The sequence below is a fragment of the Aegilops tauschii genome, chromosome 6 (assembly GCF_002575655.3).
Source record: "Aegilops tauschii subsp. strangulata cultivar AL8/78 chromosome 6, Aet v6.0, whole genome shotgun sequence".
In the NCBI taxonomy this organism is placed as follows: Eukaryota; Viridiplantae; Streptophyta; class Magnoliopsida; order Poales; family Poaceae; genus Aegilops; species Aegilops tauschii.
In genome coordinates this window covers 492,598,358-492,613,059 of record NC_053040.3, presented here as the reverse complement: position 1 = coordinate 492,613,059, position 14,702 = coordinate 492,598,358, and the positions used below count along the sequence as shown (strand labels likewise).

The window sequence follows — 14,702 nt, the reverse complement described above, 5'->3', positions numbered from 1 at the left end:
ATCTTGGGAGCTAACTGGATGTCCACCCACAACCCTGTGAAGTTAGATTTTGACCTTATGGAATTTCAGATTACAAAGGACAAACAAAAGTTGGTCACTTTCTCGGATGAGAGCTTGCCATCTGGTCTTGTCACTAAATCTAGCATGGATAAGCATATATTGGAGCAATCAGTTTGTGGGGAAGTCATTGTTGTAAACAAGCTACAGCCTGAAGCTACACCAAAGGCCCCTGTGCATCCTCAAATTAAGGCCATGATGGGAAAATACAAAAAGGTCTTCTGTAGTCCTACTATGCTGCCCCCTGCTAGGGCTTGTGACCATGCAATTCCTTTTATGCCCGGGGCCAAAGTAGTCAATCAAAGACCTTATCGACTGCCACATCATCAGAAGAATGCTATGGAGAGAATCATCTAGGACATGGTCAATAAGCAAATAATTAGGGACATCTCTAGCCCTTATTCTTTTCCAGCTATTCTGATTAGAAAGAAGGATCTGTCTTGGAGGCTGTGCAATGATTTCAGAAAAGTAAATTCCCAAACTATCAAGAATAAATACCCTATTCCAGTTATTGAGGATTTGCTGGATGAGCTTCATGGGGCTACTGTGTTTACCAAATTGGATTTGAAGAGTGGTTATCACCAAATAGGAATGAAGGAGGAAGACATTGAAAAGACTGCTTTCACTACTCATTGTGGACATTATGAATATTTGGTCATGCCTTTCGGCCTAAAAAATTCTCCTGCCACTTTTCAAATGCTAATGAACAAAATCCTCAAGAAATATCTCAGAAAATTTGTTTTGGTTTTCTTTGACGACATACTGATATTCAGTGAAACATTGGAGGACCATTTGGCACACTTGTAGGAGGTTTTTAAAACCCTACAGGAAAATCAACTGGTGGTCAACTTAAGCAAATGTATTTTTGCTCAACCTCAGGTGGAGTACCTGGTCCACATTATTAGGGGAGATGGGGTTGCCACAGACCCTGTGAAGATTGAAGCAATTACCCAATGGCCTGCCCCTGAAAATGTTTCACAATTGAGAAGTTTCTTGGGCCTCACAGGGTATTGCAGAAGATTTGTACAAAATTATGGATATATCTGCAAACCCCTTTTCAATGCCCTTAAGAAGGACAATTTCCAGTGGTCAAATGAGCAGCAAGAGGCATTCAACACCCTAAAACATAAGATGACCCAAGCTCCTGTCCTTGCTCTACCTGACTTCACAAAACCATTTGTGCTAGAAGCTGATGCTTGTGCTTATGGAATTGGTGCTGTTCTCATGCAGGGTGGAAGGCCCATTGCTTACTTCAGCAAAGCAATTGGACCTAGAGCTACTGCTTGGTCCACTTATGACAAGGAAGCTTTGGCCATTATAGAAGCACTCAAACAGTGGAAACATTACTTTTCAGCTTCTTCTCTGATAATAAGAACTGACCAACAAAGTCTAAGGTACATCCAAGACCAGAAACCTACTGAAGGCATTCAGCATAAACTCTTGGTTAAACTGTTGGGATACAACTACACAATTGAGTACAAGAAGGGAAATACCAACAACGTTGCTGATGCACTTTCAAGAGTGCAACACAAACTCCATAGTTTGTTTGTTAGTACAGCCAAACCTGCTTGGATAGGAGAGGTTACTGATACTTACAAATCTGACAGCAAGTGCAAGGACTTGATCACCCAATTATCCATTAATCCTGCAGGCTTGCCCAACTACACTTTCCAGAATGGTATTCTCAGATACAAAGACAGAGTAGTGATTGGAAACAGCAAACCCCTTCAAAACAAATTAATTGCTGCTTTACACAGCTCTGAATTGGGGGGTCACTCAGGTCATAGAGCTTCTTATCAGAGAATCAAGCTACTATTCCATTGGCCTGGCATGAAACAAGCAATAGTGGACTATATCAAACAGTGTCCTGTTTGACAAATCAACAAAGCAGAGCATTGCAGATATCCTTTCCTATTACAGCCACTGCCGGTCCCTGACTTTGCTTGGTGCCATATTAGCATGGATTTCGTGGAGGGGCTGCCTACATCCAACAACAAGGATTTAATCCTAGTGGTTGTGGACAGGTTCACCAAGTACATCCATTTTATTGCTATGAAACACCCTATCACTGTCAGCTCTGTAGCACGGGCTTTTGTGGATAATATTTTTAAGCTCCATGGTCTTCCATCCGTGATAGTAACTTACAGGGACAAGATCTTCACTAGCAACTTGTGGCAGGAACTTTTCAAGAAGCTGGGCATTAAACTCCACCTTAGTACCTCCTATCACCCCCAATCAGACGGTCAAACCGAGAGGGTTAATCAGTGCATGGAGAATTATTTAAGATGCATGGCTTTCCTCAAACCAACTAAGTGGCACCAGTGGCTTTCCCTGGCTGAGTGGTGGTACAATACAAGCTTTCACATAGCTCTCCAAATCACACCATTTCAGGCCTTGTACAACAGGAAACCTCAAATGCTAGCTGAAGCTGCTTTATATCCTGAGGACAACACTGACACATTACCGTCAGTGCTCACTGCTGAACAGACAGCCAATCAGATCAAGGACAACCTACTCAGAGCACAGGAAAGAATGAAACATTATGCAAACAAAAAGAGAAGTGAAAGGTCTTTGGAAGTGGGAGACATGGTCTACTTAAAATTGCAACCGTATAGACATACCACACTAAGCATTCACAGGTGCCTGAAGCTGCATTCAAAATTCTATGGCCCCTTCAAAGTCCTACAAAAAATAGGCAAGGTCGCTTACAAGCTGCTGTTACCAGAGGATTGCAAGCTTCACCACACATTCCACATCAGCCAGTTAAAGAAACACATCGGCCCTACTGCTGTGCCCAATCCCAAACTTCCATTGATCAACCCAGATGGCACAATCCTACTGGAACCAGAAATGCTTCTGGAAAGGAAATTGGTTCCTCGAACCCAGGGGGACATCGACATACCAGTAGTACGCTGGAAGATCAAGTGGGTCAACTTGCCATTGCAGGATGCCACCTGGGAGGATGCTCAGTTCATTCAGAAGGTGTTTCCTTCCTTTCAGCCCTGAGGACAGGTCTGGTCTCGCACGGGAGGAATTGTCAGGACCCAGTTGCAGTGTTCTCTCTGTTTTCGTGATTCAGTTGAATTCAGACTTCTAACCATGGGCGTGAAGCTGTGGGAACCGTCTATCTTCCATCCAACGCTCCTGGTGGCTACGTACCGCTTCGGAAAGCTACAGAAGACGTGGTGCGTTGATCTTCCATCGGACGGCTCTGGGTGGTCAAGGCGTCGCTGTTGATCTCTCTAGAAAGCTCAACCACTCCCCTCTCCTCCATGTGCGCTTCTCGCACCTTCTAGAGTCTTGTAAGGCTATACAGCCAGGTTTTGAGAGCCTGCGTGCTCATGCTTATCTTCTTGGGGTAAACCCTAGCCGCCGATGTTCCCGGTTGGTCTCGCTTGTACCAAAACCTTAGTTAACATTCCTCTGAAATTCAGCCCTGAAGGTGCTAGTTCTCTGAATTTTGAGTGTATTTCTGAATTTTAGTCCGTCAGACCATCTGGGTCTGACAGATCCCTCTCCTCCATCGAGTAGCAGCGGCGGCGCGGGACGCAGCGGGCCCGGCCTTCGTTGGCGGCGGCAGGGTCCCTCTCCTCCCTCGACCATCGGCGGCGGCGGGGTCCCTCTCCTCCCTCGACCATCAGCGCCAGCGCGGGAAGCAACAGGCGGCCAGCGACGCGGCGCTGGGCGCAGGGCGCGGCGGCGAAGCTGAGGGAGCCGGGCCTTGTGGCACGGGGGCGCGACGATGCCATGGGCCATGGCGGCTGTGGGGTGGAGGGCGCGTGCATGAAGGCGGCGCGTTCCTCCGGCTTCCGGCGTGCCGCGGCATGGACTTCCTTGCTGTCGCCATGCTCCCTGATGCCAGCTCCTCCTTCCTCCTGTCCCAGGACATGCACAACACCATCCCATGTCCTCTGCCCGCTGGCCAGAGAAATGTTAGTAGCTTCATTCGTTTTTTTCTTTGAAGAAGAGAGAAGATTAATAAATGATCTTGCCCACTATACCATACCGTGGAATGAGCTGGGATCCTTGCGTTGGCGCATAAGCATTCTTTTTGTTGATTCATGCTTCAGATCTAGCATAAATAGGATAATCCAAAAAAACTGACCACCAAGTGTTTGTGTTTATGCTCACAAGGCTTTTCATTCTCTATTTCGATGGTCTGAACATTCCAATCGAGGAGAAATCTGTTAGTGCCATGAGTTCATCGAGTCTATGCAGCTATAAATTTGAATGAATCAACCAAAAAGTTACAGCCTAGAACCCTAGACAAACAAAAAATTATGCAGAGAAATCACCTAAATCAACAGCAGCCATGGGTTGTTCAGGTGGGGTACGCGGCCTCGATCGCATGCAAGCACGCAGCTCATAGATAGCCAAGAGCAGGGCAGGTAAGGAAATGCATGCTTACCCTTTAGAATGCATGCTTTCCAGGATAGAAATGGACTCTGCAGCAATGCCAGTGATACATGCTGAAATTTTTCAATATAGAAACCCATGAAGCAACAAACTAAACCGCAAAATTTAAGATTAGGTGCAAGACAAGGAATAATTGATCCAGTGTGAAAAAAAAGTCAATGACACTGTACTTGCGTAGATATATAAATTCTATCCAATTTTTTTGTTCACACACAACAAAAAATATTATTAGTGCGAGGAAAATGTAATGGGTGCATGGAAAACAATAATTTCTGCTTCAAACATGTTAGTTACAGCATAAAAAATTGTTGCATTACGAAAAAGAAAATGTATGGTATATGAAGGAAGTAAATATGTTTCATAACAGCACGGTTGTATGTTGGGAAAGAGCAACTTGCAAGACTAAACAGATTCCTTATAATTACAAGGAGAATAACAAGGCCAACCTAAGCTGTTAGGAACGCATACAGAAGAGGCATAATCTGCAGTTTCACATTGACAACAAGGATATAACTAAATGTTGTGCTCCAGAAAAATAGTCAGAAAAGGACAAGAATTTATACCATTGTCAACAGGCATCTGGAAGTTGGATGCGCACGAATTTGGTGAACACGACCTTGATCTGCACGGATCCGGTGACGGTGACCTCAATCTGCACGAATCCGGCTATGACAAGTTGGATCTACGGAAGGGACAATCATGGCAACGATGCCATCGCTACAGATCGACACGCAAGAACGCATGTTGCGGGACAGGGTATCCATCTGCTGTATCTAGATATCAGAACACTTCCCTTGACTGAATGTAAAAGTGTTAGGACAACAAATGCATCATTCTTTAGTCTTTTAGTCCTGAGATTTTAGTTATGTATCAGTCTTCAGACCCTCTTATTTTTTTTCTCTTCGTCAATCAGTGTTTTTAGTCATATTCCCTAAAAAAATTGTCCTTACTGTATTCTTTCTTCAGTCTATTTTTTCAATGATATGATCCCATTCCATAAATTGTAGCCATTGGTGAGCAATATGGGTGATGCATGTGAATGGATTGGGACTGCCATCTCCACTGCACTGAAGGAGATCAAGCCCATTTTCATCAGCATCAACTGGAACCTCCCCTAGGCCTGCATCCTTGTCCATTCTTTTTTCTCTCCCCGAGGTAAGTTGGCATGCTCCCTTTCGTGCATAAGGACGATGATACGGGTATCAGGGTATGGGTTTGGTATTACTGATGTTGATGACCTGCTCACTTGCCAGACTGTCAAACCAGATGAGCCTGAAAGGAACTAAGAGAAATGACTATTCATTTACCAGTCTTGTCAGCCTCTGTATTGTCAATTTGTCATTCGACTGATGCTTGAATGTATTAGTAGACAAAATGACATGTTTGTTGATCAACTATGATATGTGTTTCCACTGTCTACTTGCCGCCTTCTGAGGGGCAGATTGAGCTTGAGAAGATTTTTGCGAAAACATAGTGGTGCTCTTGCTCTGATGGAAATTGAGAGTAGGGTGTTCCAAACTAGATTGATACATGTAGGAATTTGTGACTGAGTTTTATGCTCAGAGTTAGATACCTGCTCTCCACTCTTCACCTATCCTAGAACTTGCATTTCATTTTTTGTGTTGCTATAATCTGTCCATTAATCGGTATCTACCTCCATTAATCGGTATTCTAGCTGAAAGTTTCAAAGTTGTCAATTGTTTTCGAAACTCGGTTTTCAGAGTAGCTGGTCCTTTTTTGGGACATATTTGTTGTGTCTTTTGCCCATTTTGTCTTGTATTTTGTCATACACCGTTCAATTAGCTAATTGTCATTATGCCATAGCAAACTTGTGCAACCTATTGCCGCTCTGCCATGGGTCACATGGCCATCCTTCATACACCGCTTCACTAGGACTAACCCCGAAGTACAGATGATGGTATGTATGTTTTCGCTATTTCGTCAGTTGGTCTTTTTGTTTTTCCACGGTTTCCCAACTGGGGTTCTCACACATTTTTCGCTTTTGTACATTATGGGCACCTAGAAAATTCCAAAAGAAGTTGCCTCTTGTTTGGATACCCCGAAGCACGGGCTGGCGAGACTAAGTTTGGGCAAAGAGAGCTTCAGGAGGACCGAATATGACACCTCACTCGACTGTCGCATATTCTTCAAGCAAGGATGGAAGGAGGTCCTCACGAGACATGACATGAGGTTGACACTGTTGTACTAATTACATTTAAGACCATCGCCAACAATGAGTTGGAGATTATAGTCATCCTTTTATGTCCTCTCAGAAGATCATGTTGGACGAGTTCGGGGCTTTCATGAGTTATTTAGTCATTTCTCTGCGTTTTTTTAAACCATGGAGGAGAACTGCATGTGAACTTCATAGATACGAGAACTGCATGGCACGTACAAAGTTCAATTCCTCTTTTGTTTATTTTGTTTCCTCTTTGTCTACATACTGGTTTTTGAACTATGTTTTGTGAATCGGATGTATATAGACATGTTTTAGTGTGTTTGTTCACTTATTGCAATCCATATGTAGTCTATATTAAAATATTCAAACATATATTATATTTGTGAATGAAGGTACTATTTTTACAATTGTCATATATGGTTATAATATTAGTCGAGACGTATGTTGCACGTGCATACTTACTACTCCCTCCGTTCCTAAATATATGTCTTTCTAGACATTTCAAATGACTACCACATGCGGATGTATGTAGACATATTTTAGAGTGTAAATTCAGTCATTTTGCTCCGTATGTAGTCACTTGTTGAAATGTCTAGAAAGACAAATATTTAGGAACGGAGGGAGTAGTATACATATACTAATATTCATGAATGGCTCTGGAAGATATTTGCCATCTTGATACCCAGGGACAAATCATATTGATTTATGCCTCGATATATGCACAACAGGCAGTTGTAACAAGACATGCTAAGATGCTAACTGATGTCTCAGTGTCATCACGATAATCTAAACCGTGTCTTCTTTTGGCGACGAATCTAAACTGTGTCTTAGTGTTTCATAGGTCTATACATTCATCTACATGGCAAATCAACGTGTACTCTTTCACAAGGAAGATGGTAGTCCCTGTTCTTGTCTGACATGTAGTTCATCTAATAGATGCATGCAGGTGTATCCATGTACACATGGTGCTAATGGTGCAGAACATCAGGGCGTGGATGATGAGCCCCTCGGTCTCAGCCCCAAGTTGCGCCGGTGATGTGGGCCCAGGCGGTGCCGTGGTCGAAGATGGCGAGGTTGTCTTGGCCTAGGAGACAGAGTAAGCAGAGTGGATGTGCAAACCCGAGGTGCAGGACACTGTGGACATCAGGATGCAGTACCGCTTCGCTGTAAAATACGGTGTATACTGAAATATTTAGTTTATTCATGATGTAACAGCAGGATGCAGTATACTGACTAAATCAAATAATACTCAAAATTAGTGCATACCAGCAACGATCCCGGAATCATTAGACACTGAATATGGTGCCATTTGAATTTGCAGAGTCAAGTTCGGATAGATTTTCCTATGTAGGGACCCAAGAAAAGAATGTAGCAACTTACAATCAAGGCTTAGATTTCATGGAAAACGCAAGGAGTATTGCCGTACAGCAGTAAGGCATACCTTCATTTGCTTCAACGTGGATAGGCCGAACTGGTAGCAGCTCGGTGTCGGCCCCAAATTACGCCGGTGACATGGAAATATGCCGTGCAGGAGTTGACACTGGCGAGGTCAATCTATGAACTAGGACTATAGGGGAGTACCAGAGCATGAGTCTAGCGGGCGGGCACACCAAATGCACAGGATGAGGTTAGCATCGATCGAGGAAGTGACAGCACACGCAATCCTCGCGTAGCGCAGGCGCAGCACGCCTGGTTCTGCGTGTAGAAGAGGCTGACCACAGTCATGGATGGAGTGGGATGTCATGCTTGGTGCGCGTCGTCAGCGTCGGTGATTTGTTGTGTACACATACAACGGCTTGCCAATCCCCACTATAAAGCATATACAGGAAAGATTCATTTTACTCACGAGTTCACAGCAGAACCGAAATCAATAGGAATTCAATTATGTGAAAATAGGTACTCCCTCCGATCCATATCACGTGTTGCTCAAACGGATGTACCTAGACATATTTCAGTGCTAGATAGATCTATTTGAGGGACAAGCAATATGGGATGGAATACTACATACCAGCATGACACCACCAATTTAAGCTTCAGAGGAGTATATGTTTGGATGATTGTTCCTCCTTGGGAGCTGAAGAAGATAGAGCACTGAATTAATGAAGGGAATGATGATTTCATGGGAAGTAGAGAAAACATTATTACATATCAGTAAAGCACCTTGTTTTGGTTCCTATCAAACCGGATGAATTCCCAGCGCGCATGCTTTATCGATCAGCTGCTTAGCATATGTGAAGAAGGAACAAATTGTGCCACCTGTCGGCCGGAGTAGCCATAAATTAATCATGATACACCTTAAATCATGACTTCCTTCAGGTTTGGGCTCGCCAACAGCAGCACAGTTAGTGGGGAACCCGAATGATTACTTCAAGTTCACACGTCAATGTGTTGCAAATCCAAAAACCATCATTACAGAACAGGGGATTGCCACTTTTGTTGAACAGAACGGCCAACTGACCTTTTCGGAGTTGCTGCTTCAAGAAGTTAAGATAGGTGTTTTGATGAAAGAGCCATGTCATGAATACAAAATTGCCAACCGCGAGCTCAGAGGTCACCGCTGGTTGCGACTATTCTGCAGAATCCAAATAATGAAGTAGTTAAGGTAAGAAACATGGACAAGGTAGAGAAACCGAGGATATAGTCATTACTTTAATGCGTAATAAATGACAGACCATGGAGCGTAGCGTGGAACGGGAGGGATGCCTGGTTTGCCACATAGGAAGAAGCAGGCCACAGTAAGCGCATTGTTCCTCCTTCCCAACTGAAGGAACATAGAAACTGGATGAAGGCAATGATGATCTCACGGGAAGAACAGAAAATTCTCTTGCATATATTGCAGTAAAGCACCTTAATTTTCTTCATGGTGAACCTTCTGACAGAAGTGTCAGTGCAGTTGTTCCATACATACTTCACAAATAAGAGATGGCGCAGATTGTGCCACCTATCGTCCGGAGAATACAATATCATGATATTTTTTCGGGTCTTTGATTGGCAAATTGAGAGGGAAACCTGAACAATTAAACCAAGATCACAAGCCAATAACGCAAGTCCAAGAATCCAGCAGATGGCACAAGGGATCACCATTTTTTAATGCAAAGAATGATAAACTGACCTTTGGGAATTGTAGCTTGTCAGTGATGCTCCTTAAGAATACACCATTGGTTGCAATTGTTCTGGATGCGAAGCTACTAACTATATGAATTGAGCATCGGTTGCAATTGTGTGCAGAAGGTGAGTGAAATAATCGAGGTCAGAAAATGGAGAAAGTAGAGCAACCCACGATGATAGATGCTCTCTTAGGCCCAGTGAGTAGACTCTATCATTACTTTCAGTTGCTTAGTCATGATTTTCGGATCATCATGCAGTCACTTATATGGTAATGGAAGGACGCCCATCTCATGGGCACACTGTAATCAAAATGAGTAGCCTGTCAGATTTGGCATGCAAGGAGGCATCAGCTTAAAAGAAGAAAAGATGGCGGGAAGATAAGAGTAGCATACCAATTATTTTTGCTGAATATGTGTCTGATTTTTTCAAATTCTTGGCATTCTCAGTTAACTCGGGACTGCAATTTGCCACGATTATTGTACTTAGTGAAGCGTTGAGGCTCTCCTTGGGCGGCAGCGATCTGATTTTTTCACACCCAAAGATCACTAATGTTCTGAGAGAAGAAAGGCCACGCAATTGTTGTGGTAGGGACTGCAAACTACTGCAAGCACTAAACTGTAGATCTTGGAGCGAGGTGAGGAGCTGAAGGGCTTGCTCCTGCTCTTCCGTGAAGGTTTCTACCCACCGATCATATCGAAACTGTAATGTGTGGAGAGTAGCGGCAAGGTGGCTGCAAACTGGAGAACCAAGCAGCGCCGAGATGCTGTTCACCGCAAGCTTTTCCAGTTCGAATGAACCAGCATGCATCAGTCCATCCCTTGCCACCTCTGACAGCACATCCGCTCCTACAGAGATCCTTTGTTTGTCATAGATAGACAAATCCTTGAGGTTGGTTGTGATGTGAGGATTAAACCCATCCATAGTTAATTCTTCACAATCTACCAGCTCTAGATAGGTGAGAGAAGTGAGGTTTGAGAGTAGGGCCATTGACTTTATGCTTGATTCTTCGACAATCTTTAGTTTCCTGAGGGAAGGAGGAAAAGGCTTGATGGTCTGAGCTCCTCCTACTTCTCCCATGGGCCACCGACAGAACAACTTGTGACAGTATGATGCAGAAAACGATTGGAGCATCACCAGGTCCCACGGTCCTCCTCCATCCTCCAAGGGCAGAAGAACCAGGCTCTTGCACTTGTAGATACTAAGCTGGGAAATAGCTGGAAAAGACCTCAAGGCTTTTGAAAACTCTTCTCCTGTAATACTTAATTCTTCTAGCTCAAGACTCTGAACTGAATGGAGGGCGACATTGTCATCCAGTTGCGCAGAGAAAATGTTTTCACATCTTTCAACACTCAGACTTCTCAAGGAGTTTAGGCATTGGATGTCTGACAACGAAATGCCTGATACATCCCTAATTTCCATAACCTCTACTTTATCCATATTGTCAAAGGAAAAATCATGATTATACCCTCCGATAGTGAATTCCTTTCCATTGTATGACAACTTTGAGGTAGCATTCCTCACACTCAGAGATGTTAGTGTGGAGGTGTGAGGCATGGAGGGAAACTGGGACAGCTCAGGGCAGTTATGAATAACAAGTTCACACAGGTTTGTAAACCGACTTGAGTACTCCAAGAACGGAAATGAGCGGAGAAGGGGACAACCTGCACATTTGATTCTTTCAAGCCTGGAATACAAATGGCTATTAGGTTCGCCAACCCACTCCACGAGTACTGGCATATCCTCAAACACAATTGTCTTCAGGTGCATGAAACTTGTCTCTGTAACACCATTATTGCCAGGCCCAAAAGAATGCATGCTAGCTATATTCTTCAAAGTGAGCTTGGTGAGGTGTGGTAGCTGCTCAAAAGGTGGAAGTGTACTCCAAGATACATTCTCCAGATGGAGAGACTCTAACCTTTTTGTGCTAATATCGCCGCACAGCCAGCTAGGACAAGGGGCGACACCCGGATTTATTATATGAAGCACCAAAAGATTAGGGTGTGGTTCAAGACCATCAAGAACATCATCATGTATAGTCTGGTGTTGTGGACCCCAGATTAATCGCAACTTTTTCATATTTCTTTTGTTCTTCAGTTTGGCAACACTAGCTTCTCCCTTGGATGCAATCATTCCAAGATTACATATACGGAGTTTTCCTCCAAGCTCTCTCAATTCCCCCAGCTCTCTCAATTCAAACCCAACACTCCCTTTCTTTACATAGAATTCTTTTAGCTCCTGTAAACACTTCATCTTTCCAACCTCAGGAATATTGGAATGGAGTTCTCTGGATGAGTGGAAATGTTGTAGATTCACCAGGCGGTTAATGTCTTTAGGCAATTTTTTACTTCCATGCCAATATACGAGGTCCAAAAATTTCAAGTGGTAAAATCTAGATAATGAGCTAGGTAAATTCATTTCTTCTATATAAGGTGATCTAATATTAAGGTATTGGAGGTGGATAAGATTGGAAAAGCCATTTGGCAAAGATTGTGGAGTGTTCATTCCTATAAACAGAACTCTCAGACTCTTTATTTCTTCAAATGTACTTTTGAAAATATTATCTACTCGTGCATTATGTAACCCAAAAATCATCAAAGTCCGCAAATTTCCAATGTCTACCCTTCTCTTTAGTATACCCATTTCTTCTTCAAAACTTTCACCATATATATCTTCTATGGTGATTGATAAGTGCCGAATAGATTTTGGGATGCCATCGGCACTAAAACATAAACTACTTATATTGACACATTCTTGTGATGAAACATTCCGAGACAGTTCATGGAATAAATCATGCATCACATAACATTGATCACCAAACCCATCAAACCCCTTCATGAGAAAACCATTATCCACTAGCTCTTGTAAGTAATTTTTATCGTTTTGGCAACTAGAGTTTATGATACCTACTGCAATCCAAAAACGAGTAATTTCTATATCATAAAACTTATAATCTTCAGGGAAGAGGGCAAGGTATGAAAAGCATTTTTTTAGATAGAAAGGAAGGTAATCATAGCTAATTTTAAGAGATGGCATAATATCATCATCATTTTTCATGTGTTGCCACTCATCTTTTTCAAGAACTCCCTTCCAATATCCTTTAGAAAGGTTTTTCCTCAATAACTGACCGATTGTATTGGCTGCTAGTGGTGAACCCTTTAGTCTTTTTGCAATATCTTTTGCAACACCAATTAAGTCATCTTCATAATCCCGGGGTTTGCTATGACCAAATATAGAAAACTCAAAGAGTGTGAAGAAGTCATTAGGCTCCAAACCATGCAGTTCTATTGGATCAGTTGTTTTCACCATATGTGCTACTAATGGAAACCGGGTTGTGACAAGAATCATGCTACCCTTGGTTTCCCCCTTAGTGAATGGAGCTAATAGGTTTTTCCAGTCACCTTCGCTGCTGCATTTCCAAATATCATCCAAGACAATTAAAAACCTGGTGGACTTCAGTCTCTCTGCAATGGATATTTGAAGCTGGTCTAAATTGGCAGTCTCGATTGCAATTTTGTTTCCTTCTTTTTCTGTTGTAGGTACACATCTAAGGATCTGCCGGGTGAGGTTAAGCACATCAAAATCAGTTGAGACACATACCCATACCTTGACAGTGAAGTGTGTCATGATCTTTTCATCACTGTACAAGTGTTGGGTGAAGGTTGTCTTTCCTATACCCCCAGGGCCAACAAGAGGCAAAATAGAGAGGGTTTCAGTGTGATATGTGCCACCGGTAAGAGCAGTTACAGTTTTATCAAAAATGTCACCCCTCCCAAACAACTTATCTTGCACCACTGTTGAACCCGTGGTTGGCCTTTTGAGGGTGAGGGTTGTGGTTATTGCAGTGCTACTTTGGTTTGCAATTTTGAGTAAGTCGGAGACATGTTCACATGTAGAGTTCATTTCCTCAATTATGGACTTGATTCTGTTGGACATGTCTACTCTGTCGAAAGATAGCCTGTCGATGGGGCAAGCATCATCAGTGCCACCAGAGTTGGTTGCATGATGTGGGTTACTACTACTATTTGTTTTTTGTTTTTTGCGGGACGTGTTACTACTACTGTTGACAGAACCCGGATTTGAAAAGTATGGAAGCCAGTTACCGATGGTGTGGCGAAGAGCATGGTGAGCATCACGAGCACGACCACGGACGAGATCGCCTATATTTGGGGCGGGGTCCTGGATGGTGGCCTCGCTGGTGTGGTCGAGTTGATCCTGGATCATGAAGTAGCAGATTTCATCCAGCAAGTCCTCGGCCTCATCTGCCTTCTTGCTTAGCTCCGCGAGCAAGCCCTGCACGCCAGGACCAGGGTTGTTGCTCATGTCCCTGATCCGGGCTGCGTGTAGCAGCCCTTGCGTGTGCCACAGCCAGTGCTTCATGCTCTGGAAGTTGTGGCCGAGCTCGGAGCTGGTGGCAACGAACGCGGCCACCAGCTCGTCCGAGAGCTTTGCAAGCGCCTTGCTGAGAAGCCAACTCGCCGTTTCAATAGCTGCCTCCATCTCCTCCTCCGGCTAGTTATCAGTGTTTGTGTGGTGAGAGTACTGCAAAGAACAATAGGAAGTTGGAATGTGCGTGCAATTTGGAAGAGGCCTTGATGGCATTATTAGCATGGCTGGCTTCGGAGGTCACCACACACACAAACACGTTACATCATCAAGCAATATTGACCATATATATTGTGGGAATTGTAGAAATTTGGGTAATTATGTAATTTGTGGGTGGTATGGAATGGCATTCAGTGAATCGGTGGTGACAGGAAATGATTCTTTGCCACTCATTAAAAAGGAATAGAAAACCATAAAGGAAAAAAAATGCAGGGTCAGAAGTCAACCATGATGGCGTTTCCCAAGCTAGAATTTTTGGCAGTGTTTGTCACCACAAATTGCAAAAACGAGATAACGAGCCGCACAGAGTTGAGCAATCTAGCGACCTTGAATTGGAGTG

The 14,702-nt window shown here is 43.5% G+C and overlaps 1 protein-coding gene across 4 annotated transcripts; it reads right to left on the bottom strand.

The window, feature by feature from the left end:
• Window positions 1–7,346: 7,346 nt before the first annotated feature.
• Window positions 7,347–14,405, bottom strand: LOC141026335 (putative disease resistance protein RGA4). Of its 4 annotated transcripts, none has more exons than XM_073502722.1 (10): window positions 10,153–14,405; window positions 9,765–10,059; window positions 9,500–9,661; window positions 9,325–9,413; window positions 9,111–9,224; window positions 8,813–9,017; window positions 8,661–8,726; window positions 8,094–8,461; window positions 7,919–7,995; window positions 7,347–7,816 (listed from the first exon to the last, which is right to left on the bottom strand). In XM_073502722.1, the coding sequence occupies exons 1-2, from the start codon at window positions 14,255–14,257 to the stop codon at window positions 10,049–10,051; spliced, it is 4,116 nt and encodes a 1,371-aa protein (XP_073358823.1). In that variant the 5' UTR covers window positions 14,258–14,405; the 3' UTR covers window positions 7,347–7,816; window positions 7,919–7,995; window positions 8,094–8,461; window positions 8,661–8,726; window positions 8,813–9,017; window positions 9,111–9,224; window positions 9,325–9,413; window positions 9,500–9,661; window positions 9,765–10,048. The 4 variants fall into 4 exon arrangements, with proteins under 4 accessions (XP_073358823.1, XP_073358824.1, XP_073358822.1 ...); XM_073502723.1 differs by having other exon boundaries at window positions 8,813–8,962; XM_073502721.1 differs by having other exon boundaries at window positions 8,813–8,908.
• Between the last annotated feature and the right edge of the window lie 297 nt (window positions 14,406–14,702).

Bases quoted from the DNA above. Each gene is read 5' to 3' on its own strand.
- LOC141026335 (XM_073502720.1), bottom strand. From the start codon at position 14,257: ATGGAGGCAGCTATTGAAACGGCGAGTTGGCTTCTCAGCAAGGCGCTT.